The following is a 12,912-nucleotide window of genomic DNA, read 5'->3' as shown; positions in this document are numbered from 1 at the left end:
ACTTCTAACCTAACTGTCAAGGCCAATGACCTTTTCCTGGTGCTCATTCCCCTAGATGTATCTGAATTATCTAGCACCGCTGACATCCCTCCTGTTTGAATGAGCTATTTTTTTTTTTACTTCTGTGACACAATTCCACCCTCCTGCCTCTTCATCTCCTACACTTCCCATCATCAGTGACTACACTTGCTCCTTCCACACTATAAATACATGCATGTCCCCAAGGTTTAATCTTCAGTCTTCTACTCCTCTTTTTCCATCTGTCACCTTGGCATCTCAAGAGCTCCTAGAACTGAATTTATAACCCCGTACCGCCAAATCTCTCACAAACCTCACATTTTTCAAACTATTTCATGACCTGCTTCACCATTGAATGTCCTTCAAGTACTGCTAGTGGAACGTATGCAAGAGGAAACTTCTCATTTCCTCTACACAATTCCTACAGTTCCTCCTTGAATGCCTGCTTCTAGTATTGGTACCATCAGCTATCTGGAACCCTGGGCAATGGAGCACCGTTTTCCCTCTCCCTTGATTCTCATATCTTGTCAGCAGAGGAGTCAACCCTACCAGGCATCCTGTTTCATCTTCATCATTCCCACTTCTAATACCACCAACTTCATCCAACAGTTTCCTATCTCTTCTAAAGCCCTACCTCTAGACTCTTATCTATAAAACTCATCTCTGAATCTATTTTTCCCTGTTCAAAAACATGTAGAGAATATCCCAATGTAGCCCAACGTCCTACCTAGCCTTACCTCACAATTCTCCTCAAACTTTTTGCTAAAGTAATTTAGAATGCTCATCATGTTGCAAACATATCCAAGTTTTCTCACTTCTAACTCTTGGCCTTATATTATTACCAGAGAATCTGAATAAAGGAAAAGAAATCAACATTAGCTATATCATACTGAGAAGACTAAAGGCTACAAAGTTTTTCTTCCAATGATTGTTCCTTAAATACTTTCTGAAAGATTGCTGAATTCATTCATCAAACAGCAAAAAATGCTGATAGATTGTTTTAGGGGGCTGCTTTAACTTAGAGTTAGTTTGCTTTTATCTCAAAGCTCCACTAACTATCCTGATTGAATAAGTATCTAAATAGATCTCTTATCATCCCAGGCTTCAGATTTCACTCACTCAACTGAGCACTAGAATATTGCAACAAAAACTTGAATTAAGCACTACTAGAATCCAGGGGATGGGCTTCTCAGGTATACTGCAATTTGTTCCAGAATAAAAAAACTAAAGAGAGGTAGATGGACTACCAGAGAATCTGAATAAAGGAAAAGAAATCAACATTAGCTATATCATACTGAGAAGACTAAAGGCTATAAAGTTTTTCTTCCAATGATTTTTTACTACTTATAATAAAGTTAATTCCACTAATTTTAACATATTATTGGGACTCGAAAGTACTATTTTTTTCAGCCAGTAATATAACCGCTACCAAAAAATTTATATTAAAATAGAAGTTTTATTGAGTTACATTTTCCAATATTTTAACAAAATACTTCATTTACAATGTGATTTGAAATGGGAGAAAATACATCTAAGTGTGGCTCACAACTACAAGAGCAACCCCAAAATAGAATACTGCTATTTTAATGTTAGCAGTAATATTTTACTATATTGTTCAATAACAGAAAATGTACTTTTAAAAAATACATTAGTATTTCTATTAGCATTCAGTAATATCCAAACTAATATTAATGATTAAACTTAAAGACTGGGATGAGTGGTTGTATTACTGTATTAAGAAGCAAATAAAATATAGAATAACTTATGAACACAGCTAGAGAACCCAGTGATAATGAAAACGGCTTACTTTGACATGGCTCTGGGCTCCAAGGTTGTAGATCTCTGTAGGCTTGACTTCATTAATAATCTTCACAAGGCAGGTACTGTCGGTGAGATCGCCATAGTGCAACTTCATGTCTTTAGAATTAAAAAACATAGCATTAGACAGAAGTCCAATTTTTCAAAATATCAAAACTGAAATACATATTCTGAAACTCTGAAAACCAGACTAGTAGGGGGAAGCAGTCTTTAAAAACCTAAGTAGTAGAAAGATACTCAGATTTCTTGACTTTGTCTCTACAGGATTTGTAAAACTCAGATGGCCTTTTTTAAAAATCTCAATATTATGACAGATGTTATACAATTAACATAGCTTATAGCTTATGGCTCCCAGGTGGTTATAAGATGTGTTACATAAGAGTGAGATTCAAAGAAAATCTCACCATAATGTGTATACTCTCTAAAGAAATCTAACACATTGATAAAAGTGAAGACAGCTATGTTCAGATACTTTTATCCACGAATTTTTAAGTACTTCATAATCAATCCTTAAGCTATCCATGAAATGCCCAAAGTAGTGACATAAATGATTAAAGGACAACTAGCCTAGTCTAACCCTAAATCTAAGCAGAGCCATACACTGAATTCATTAGTAAAAGAATTTGACACATACATATGCGTGATCTGCTAATTTGATCTTTTTGTTATTTTTACACAATATTGATCTATGTCTAGATCTAATGGCAGTATCATTCTGTAATTTACACAAAAATAACAATTTTCAAGGAAGATATAATGAATAGCCTAAATATTAAGGTTAACCTAAACGTAAATCTTGTCCCCTTACCGGGGACAACTGGGTCATCTTTCTAGAAGACAGTTCCACCACCTGTACAAGTAATATTCCAGGCTCCGAAGTGAATAAAAAAATCACGGTTTACAAGATGACTAGATCATCCCTGCTAGCTGGAAAAACTGAATGGGTAAAGCAAGCTAAACGTGAAGTTAAAAATCCCTGTATCCTAGTCTCAGCTGTCTTTGACATGATGTGTGGCCTTGATGAAGTCACAACCTCTCTCTGCCTCCATTTCCTCATCTGTAAAACGGTCTCATTCACAACCTCGGGAGCTGCTGGAAAGATCAAATGAGAAAACACTGTGACTGTGCTATGTAAAGTGTACAGCTACATGCAGGCAATTTTATTAACAAAAATAACAAACGACTGCAGACTGACAACAATCTGTAAAGCAATTAAATATAGTTTTTACTGCCATTTGTTTTTAGACCTGCCTTCACAAATTATTTAAAAAATTAAATAAATGTACAAAGATTGCTGAACTTAATTAGACTAAATGTAAAAAGCAAAGAAGTGCTCCGTGAATATGGAACTAATCTCACTTGAGGGGATAGTAACACCTGGAGATAGGTGATCGATGGCATGTCTACTCTTGGTCTCTGGAGTAGCATTACCTGACCAATATCCTTGTAACAGCCTAACCAAGATGACAGTGTGATCCAGGGGCAACAAGCAATGAAGGGTTTTCAAAACATTCAGATAGCATTTAATGCAGGTAATTAGTGGGTAAATAACTGCAACTTGATGGACTTTGAGAAAAATGACATTTGAAAATACTTTCTAATGTAGGAAGTTATAGAAAGAGATTTTATAAAAAGAAAATTACTTACTTCCTTCAATATGAGCCTGGGGATTCTTATACAGATGTTCAATTCGACCTGTATTGAATGAACTGGATCGCCGGACAATTCCATGAACCTGCATTTTTATAGTGTGAAAGATAAGAATAAGTTATAAATGTGTAATGAGAATTAATAAGCAACTCAGAAGTTCTTTTGCTTATGTTTAGCTTTGTGAAAAAATATATAACATCGATAAAAATTATTTTTAAATTATGAGAAATAGTTCCACTGCTTACATTCTCCCCAACCACTGCCCTCTAGCCACCAGTACCGTCTACCTTCATCTTTCACCAGTGTTTTTACTGCCAATCTCAACAAAAGTAATTAGATAATTATGTGACTTCACAGCAAATGCTTAGTCGTAGATACTCAAATGTCTCCTTTTCTAAACACACACGCACACTTACAGTCCTACTGCTGACAAAAATATCTCCTAAATTTGAAACTGAAGACAGACCACATGAAGCCATATCAGTAAAACAGCCTTGCAGCCTCTTTAACACAAAACATGAAGCAGAGAGGCTCGATGCCACCACATATTTCCAGTGTCCTCAGACTTTTGTATCCTGCACCTATTATTTATATGTATCTGGGTCTACAAATAAAATCAGAGAACAGCTGCTAATATGCAGCTGTGTGGAAAAGTAAGAAAGCTAAATAGCACAAGCTGGGGACAAGATTTATGTACTACTAGATTTAAGACATGAAGAAAACTCAAATGAAGAGAGGATTTTTATTTTTATCTTTGACTTAACCATCGTAAGTGTAATGAAAAAAAAAATCATTGGAAAAGAAAGCATACCTGTTCTAATACTGAAGAAAAGACTATTTGTGTCTCATACATAAGAGAAATTATTCAAGAACTGGTATCACTTCCTTCTTGTGTCAAGATTGCTCCCTTTGTGTTGCCAATGCTAATACTAGCTTATGTCACCTGCTGCCCAAGTTCCAGTTCTACTGGTGGCAGTTTTAATCCTTCACTTATTTTAGAAGTGTTCTTTCTAATGTTGGGTAGTTTCATTTGTAGCTGAATACACTTCTGCGTTTTAACTCAATCATTTTATGTCTATTTCAAACCAAAATTAATCCTTGGTATGATTCAAATATTCCAATTGCAAGGGGAAATTATAAGCACATAAGACTTTCTTTCAAACAGAAAGAAATGTCATCATCACTTTATATGGCATACATGAGAAACTGATGTCTGCAAAAAGGATACAACACACCCACAATTAATAATTCTGTTGGTTAGTTGCTTTAGTGAAAGAGAAAAGCACTCATCTACTCTATTTTCCAAAAGAACTAAACCCAAGAAAATTTGGTAAACATAAAAATATTTTAAGAAAGGAACATAACAACCTTGGTTGAAATTTTAGGAAGTAAACAGTAAAATCTGGGAAATATTAAGTTGAGATTTGGGTATACATATCCATCTCTTAATTTACAAGTGAAGAAAATAACATATTAGGATTTATTATACTTAATGGTCTCCAATTTTTCAAATTGTTACTTGATTGCAAAGTTGAACTGTTCTACAAACTTAATAAATGTTATTTAATAAAAAACAAGTTCATATATATACTTCTACATAGCAAAATTGGTATTTACTACCAAAGTTACTTCTGAAACACAAATTTCTGATGTAAGCAGAACTTTATTTCATTGGATAGAGATGAATTTATATGTTCTAAAAACAGATAATTTAACTGACAATGAAAAACTTAATAAAAATGTGGTTACGTCTATTTTTGCTCTTGATTGTTGAATTCTGGGTAAGACCCATATTCCAACAACCCAAAACAAAGAGAAATGCCAGATACATACACACTGTACATAAACATATAAGGCTCTGATAAAAATTAAATGATATTGATGAATTCAGTATAAATATCAGAATTCAGCAAATAAATAATAAAGGACATTAATATCGCATTTGTGACAATAAAGCATTAAGCACTAGTTTTGGGGTTGCCTTTTTTAATAGAAAAAAAGCTGTTCTAATTTTCCCTCATTCCTAACTTGTTATACATGTATACAGGAAAGAAAGACCTGCCAAATGCTTAATCCATGACAGCAAGTATTGTTCTAAGAACTAATGAAAGCTAAGTCTGTCTGCTTCTGAGACAGGTGAAATACAAACTTTAAGACAAGCCAAAATGTGTGCAAACTGGATAATCTAGTTAAGAATTTGAGATTAGCAGCTTTCTCTTTATAAAGAAATGTATGTAGGGCATTTTGTTTGTTTTTATAAGGATTATTAGGGGAAATGAGATGAGGAGTTAGAAAACCAAAGTGAAAAAATAAATGAACTAAATGTGACTCCATATAAACTTAATCAAAATCATTATTAAATTACAGTTCAAAAACAAAATATAATTCTGAAAAACTGAAGTCTTAAAATAAATGGGAGTATTTTGACAAATTTCATGTCTCATTTAACTAAGTGATGAAAAGGAAAATTTCAAATTCTCTCAATGTCAGAACAAAGTTGGTTTAACATCAAAACCTAGAATCTGATTAGGCAATACTTAAAGAAATCCATCATTCATTCGTTCGTTCATTCATTCATTCCTTCCTTCCTTCTTTCCTTCCTTTCCTTCCCTTTCTTCATTTCTTCCTCCCTTTCTCTCTCCTTCCCTCTCTGCCTCCACCTCCCCCCATTTACGTATGTATGTATGTATGTATGTATGTATGTATGTATGTATGTATATATGTCAAGAAAATAGAACATATTATCACTATATTTCAAATACTTGTGTCCGTATTTTTCTTGTGAGGCAAGGATGCCTTCCAGGGATGTTTAATGCCACTTGCCTTTTGAAAAGTCTAGATTATGTAGATAACATCAATAGCTAACATTTACATGGCCGTGACAATGTGCCAGACACTATTCTTTATAAACATTAAATCACTTAATCTTCACCACAACCTTCCTATTACTATTCCCATTCTACAGATGAGGATGCTGCCTGAGACCACACAGCTAGTAAGTGGTCATGTTAAAGGGTAAATATGGTCCATTGTGCCAACACTCGGTATGGTTTCAAAATGAAATCCATAAAAAGCTTTGCCTTTTTTTTTTGCCAAAGCTTCTGGGATATCCAACAACCTAGAAAAACTATTTCAAAGATTCTCACAGATCAAGGAAGAATGGAATCATAGAAATTCCATGTTCTAACAAATAATTTATCAGAGAGAACAACTGGACAATCTTTATATTCCATTTCTTTTCTGTTCTCCTGATCTTCCTAGTTATAGTTCTTCTCCTGGAAGGGGAACCTGCAATTTACTTATTCTTTATTTACAATTCTGATATGCTATGTTGTAGTTATTGCCAAGTTTTTTAACATAGATTTTCCATATATTCCCAGACAAATTTTAGCTTTTAAACAGTTTAACTTTGCCTTTCATTTTTCTGGCTTCTTTCTGTATTTAGTGCAAAATGGGTACCAAAGTATGTTGTTGGCCAATCTGCTAACAATGATGCTAAGAAAGGCACTTGAAACTAGAATGTAGTTTCGCAAGAAGCTTTACTTCTGTCAAGTTTCCTTTTTCCCTTAGGATGACAAGGAATATGCTAGGATCCTAGGCAATGTAACATGCCTGCTTTTTGCTAATGCTAATTAACTGGACTAAGCAGCCCTCTACAAAATCTATGTCCCTTGGCTTGTCAGCATCAAGCACTGTGTCATCTGTCCCTCCTGTATCAATAAGCCCCACAGATCCCACAGAGCTCCTCTAGACTGTTTTCCATGGATTGTCTTACCTAATCTTCAAGACATTCCCATTTATGTGAAAAAACTAAGTCTTAGAGAGGCCCAATGACTTACGCAAGGCCACAGAGCCCACAAGTGGCAGAGGAGGAAGAGGACACAGGCTATCTATCCAGCACCAGAGCCCAAGGGATTCCTCTCCACAGTGAGCTGAACTGACTCATTCACCTCCCTTGCTCTGAGTGGGCTGAGAAGGTATAAAGAAGAATTATCCTTTGCACACCAACAATGTGTAGAACTAAATATATAAACCTTTAAAGGGCGATTTCCTCTAAATCCTGACAATTCTTAGTTTTCCCCATCATAAAATGACACCTGTATTCTATAATGAACTAGTATTAGATCCATTCTTTTTATGTTCTCCTTAATGTTTAATCTTGAGGAAAAAAAATCAAGAAACAACATTAAAAATCATTAAATTTAAACCTTTAAATAGTCTCTTCTCAATGAGAACTGGACCAGGGATAAAGAATTCCTTCACTTGTTCACATTAAACAGTTCACTCAAAACATGATCAGATGTGTGAATTTCATTGTCCACATCAGATGACCATGCCCCAAAGCTTCAGTATTTAATGTGTGAGGTCATACAAAGTATTTAACTATGACAAATCAGTCTATTAACATACAATATTCCTTTCGAGTCATATACCGATGTATGTTTTTGCTTTAAAGTTAGCCAAATTTTTTATACCTTTACTTTGCTTATTTCATTGGAAAGGAGTAAAGGAGTATACCTAACGAGTACACCTAACTATGCTAAGCTAACTCTTCATACAGGGTTTGTTCTTGCCTATGCAGTCCCATCATCACTACCCTGTCTACTCTTCACCTTGCTTCCCTCATCTTCATAATGAAAGACTATTCTTGCCATGCTAACCAATTAAAGTTTGCCCCTTTCTTTTCTAGGAAGAACTCAGTCTCAGTATTAAGCCTATTCATAGAATTTGTAGATCTTCTTTCCAGTGTTTATTTGCTCTTGGCTTGTACTTTGCTACCCCAAAGTATACTGTTTCCAGTTACTTCTGAGCCTAGTGATATCTCTTATACAAAGATTCAAAATAATATGAGAGCTCTGAGAAGCAAGGCTCCACAAATTAAGATATCTTATGATTAAGTGATCTCATTTGAACCTTTAGTTTCAGTGGTCCTCAAACTACAGTACGCAGGGGATCAGCATCAGCAACAACTGGGGGCTTGTTAGAAAGGCAGATCCCAGATCTGAGTCAGCTACCTGTATCTCAAAGGTCTCTGGGTGACTCTGATGCATACTAAAGGTTGAGAACCTATGGAGTGCTTATCCAAAACTGCTGATGTTGACCCTGTCAATTCAGGTATGGACAGGTATGTCCCCCTCTTATCCTATTGCATGTAATTTACTAATCCTATTATTTTGCTCATGGTCTTGAGCAACCAGAGACAGCTAGCTGATAATTCTGGAAATTTTCCAATGCAGCCTCTTAGGAAAATCACTTTCACATTTACTTTGACTGAAGCACAAAAAGATAAAGCCTGCGCCACAATGAGATTCCTCTTCAGGGTTTATCCTCCAATTATACTAATCTCTTAAAACTGAACACATCAACCTATTAAAATTGAGTATAGCATGAATAAATACCCTTTTACTCCCTCTGTTCCTACAAAATTCACATTTCTCCTGTGCTGTGAGGAGGAATCATTTCTGGTTAGGCTTTGTAGCTCTGTACCTTCCATCTCTATTGTCTATAGTGTTTGTTTCTATCAATTTATGGAGCTCACTCCTAACCCTCTCTTCTCTTGCCAATCATTGTTTCAGTGATTCATTCCTCCCATTAACTATGACTTGCCAAGTGGGACTTCTATTGTCTGTCTTTATCAGAATCAAATCTGCTCTTAAAATTTCAAATGCCAATATTTGTGGATCACCTGGGAGTCCTAGGTTTTTATTGCATTAATTTCTAAGTCTTGCATCCATTTAGGAATATTACTAAATTAGTTCCTTAATGAGACACATAAGTGGAGCTTTGCATCTCTGTGCATGTCTTCTTCTCAGTCTTTCCCAATAACATTAAGAGCACCATCCTGATGACTGAGAATGTTTACCATCTATCATATCCTGACTAATCCCAGACCCTATTACTCGTCCACCACATTATCACAGAGACCAACGCATCTCACACTGCCACTCCCTTTTTCTCTGGACTAGCTACAGACACTACTTGTACCCGCCACCCTCAAGTCTCAGTCCCCCATGTCCACCTTGGAAGTAGAACTCAGCATCCATGCAATTCAAGCATTCTTTCTGATATATTATCTCTCTCTTCCAAAACTGCAATGATTACGATGGAATTCAGGACATACTACTCCAGATATGGCACCTGGCATATTGAATATTTTAAGCTGAAGAAGTTTGAGAAAATGGCAGAAGCGGGAAGGGCACTGCGACCTTCCCCCTGCCCTTCTCCCCAGATGCAGTCAAAAACCCCGCTGCGAAAGGTACCCTTCCTATACTCAGAAGAAAGGACCCTCTTTATCTATGAAAACAACAGGATACCAAAAAGAATTCTAACAAACAGACCTTGCTAAATTTCCTCCCTGCTTACTACACTTACCTCACACTCCTCAACCTATCATATTTCTCCATGACTGTGCACTCTCCACCAAACCTAACATAAAAATATTTAAGTTTAACTGTTTCTTCGGATCTTCGTTTCCTCATGAAGGCTCCCTATCATGTAAAACTTATATTAAGTAAATTTACATGCTTTTCAGTTTAATTTTCAGACCCAGCCAGGGACCCTAAGAGGGTTGAGGAAAATTTTTTGCCCTCTACATTAAACAGACAGATTTATAGAGAAACTTCCGCTATTTTCTCAAAGTTTTTCAGCTTAAAATATCCAATATGCCAAAGTGCCATATTTCAGAGTAGCGCATCCTGAACCCCATCAAACTTCTCTTGGTTTACTGAATACACAGTCAAACCACAACTCCTCTCTAGCCACCAAAGACCTCTTGGCCCTCTTACCAAGTCCCAACATTGAAAACAAAGTAATTATGTCTCTCTGCCAAACCTTTCCTTTTAGATTTATTACATTATGTTAATAGAGCCTGAATAAAAATCAGTCTGCACCCAAAACCAACTCTTCTGCACTATATATAATCCACCCTAAAATTCGTTACTCTGTAGAATATGTATTTATCAATTATTATAGGAATCTATGTATACGAACATATGTGTATGTATAATACAGTCAAAATTCATTGTCTTATTTTAATTTCATTACATGAGCTAGAACTAGCTATTAGATAAGGGTACGGAAAGTGATAAACATATCTGGTATTACTTCTTAAAGACAAGGCTCTCAGAAAAGATTATGAGTTACAATAAGGAAAATAGTTTCCTTTTCTTCAAATCCTGTTGGTGTTTAGATGCCAAATCCCTTGCTGTTTACCCATTTGCTCCCAGTGCACATTTTTTAAACAATGCTCTTCCAATTGGGATAAACGGAGAATCCAAAATTATTAACATAAACACTCCCAAATCAGACTGGAGCATACGGGTCACTGTACAGGTTTTGTTCTCTGTACATCATGAATTTATACAGATATATATATATCTATCTCTATATCTGTATCTATATGTACATATATATATAGATAGATACAGATATAGAGATATATATAGATAGATAGATATAGATATAGATATATATCGATTTATATATATATGAAAACAGTTCTTTAAAAAGGTAAGATGTACACAGTAAGCCATATCAAATTTAATATAATACCCTTGTTCCTTTTAATGAAAGCAGAAAATTGTTGAAGGAAAAGAAGAAAAAGAATACAATAATGGCAATGATGACAGCAGCAAACCCAGAAGTTTCAGCTTCCATAAAATATATGGCTGCCGATTAGAAAGCAAAATCTATAAGTGTAAATTTCTCATTCAAGTTTGCCAAAGATCAACTTAGTTTTTATTGCTCCATGCTGTTTCTGAATTAAGTGACTTCACTGTGAGTGAAACTTTATTATTAACAAATTACATCATAAATTAACCCTAATAATGTTAAGCTTTTAGCTTACATAGCTTGCTGTTTTATCTGAGAATGTGGGAAGCGTGCAAAGCAGTTAAACACTAAGGAACGGGGGAAGCCATAAGTGCTCACCAGCAGATAAATAGTACAATGAGCTGGCATGGTGACAAGCCAAGAGGAACATTCTTCCCCTGATTTTGATTTGTTATCAGAGTTTCAGTGGAAAACACACACAAGAGGACGGCAGCAGAGGAAGCAGGAGGCCACTGTGTCTAAGTGATTCCACCAGCCTGTGCTTGCTCATTGAGTCACTCACCTCATAGCCTTTCTCTAGCAGGAACTCAGCCAAGTACGAACCATCCTGGGAAGAAAAGAAAATTTGACAAATATCAGACTCATCGTGGCTAACCAAGTCAGCCAAGACTAAGAGTTTTGAGAAAAGCATTTAAGAGACCATATGACCTTAAATTAAGGATCGTGGCAAACAAACCTTGAGCGCCTCAGAAGCACAGTAAAGTGTTACCATAGTCATATCCACAGAGAAAGAAACTGAAATACAGAAAGTTAATATGGGACAACAGGGAAAACATGACACTTCAGAATCAGATGGATTTAGGTTTAGGTTTTGCCACTTACTAGCTGTGTAAAATATGCAAAATACGGGAGGCAAAGCAGAAGGCCTTGGTACTGTAGGAAGATAAAACAAAAATCTGACATTCTGGGGGACTGTAAAAAAAGAATCACTGGGGAAGGGATGAAATGGTAGCTATGGAGACTTCGGGAAAGGGCAAGGCCAGTGTGAGCAGGAGGCAGAAAATACCAGAGTGCTGACATTACTGAAAAAAAAAAAAAACCCACCAAGGTAGAGAGGAAGAAGGTGAATGCCTTTGCAGGGAGCCCTTCTAGGCACTGGTGGGAGTTTGCTTCTAACCAAAGATTATGGAAAGTCACTAAAGAAAGGGTTTCAAGACAAGAGTCAGGGTGGAGGGGGTGGTGGTCATGATCAGATTTATATTATTATCACTGAATATGCGTGTGTACATGTACATGAACTTTAAATAAAAGGAGGGTGTTTATCTTTTATAAAATAATAAGTACTTAATTTGCATGTCTCTTAAATCATGCAGTTAGTTAATCTCTACATTAAGATGAAGCTGTCTAACTAAGCAGAGGTTTTTCAACTGGATTTTAATAATTCTTTAAAAATTTGCTGAGTAATGGGGGGTCCATTTAAACTGAAATATTTCACGTGCCACTTTTAGGGAAAGTAAGGGAGTCACCTAATTCAACTATTAAAAGGACAAAAGGTGAGAAATCATCATTCTAGAGGTACTATAAGAAGTCACCAGCTTTGCTCAGAAAATGAATTGTGTAAACATTTTGCAAGTAATCCTATAACTGCTCTTCTGCTTTTAGTCTAGGTAGGTCCCCTCCATCTCATCCAGACTTCATTTTGTGTACTCCACAGTAGTTGGGAATATTTAGGTTTTCATTAGTTTCTTCCATTTAAAAAAGCTTAAAATATCCCTTTCAGCTTCGAAAGTTCCTACCAGATATATGAGGGGAAAAAAATCAAGAAACCATTAGTATTATCATTACTTGACTTAAGGCAGAAATTGGAGACACCTA

General features: G+C 35.7%; 1 protein-coding gene across 4 annotated transcripts in view; it reads right to left on the bottom strand.

Annotated features, from left to right (window-relative positions):
• GMDS (GDP-mannose 4,6-dehydratase) overlaps positions 1 to 12,912 on the bottom strand; it is a 603,038-nt gene that overhangs the window by 452,432 nt on the left and 137,694 nt on the right. For all 4 annotated transcript variants that reach the window (XM_039869468.1, XM_039869467.1, XM_039869470.1 and 1 more), the window contains exons 2-4: positions 11,600 to 11,644; positions 3,484 to 3,571; positions 1,826 to 1,935 (exon numbers count right to left, since the gene is read on the bottom strand). In XM_039869468.1, coding sequence (XP_039725402.1) covers positions 1,826 to 1,935; positions 3,484 to 3,571; positions 11,600 to 11,644 — 243 coding nt within the window. The remainder of the gene's footprint in view (positions 1 to 1,825; positions 1,936 to 3,483; positions 3,572 to 11,599; positions 11,645 to 12,912) is intronic.

This window comes from Pteropus medius, unplaced genomic scaffold (assembly GCF_902729225.1).
Source record: "Pteropus medius unplaced genomic scaffold, Ma_sr-lr_union100, whole genome shotgun sequence".
NCBI lineage: Eukaryota > Metazoa > Chordata > Mammalia > Chiroptera > Pteropodidae > Pteropus > Pteropus medius.
This window is presented reverse-complemented; position numbering and strand designations above follow the sequence as displayed.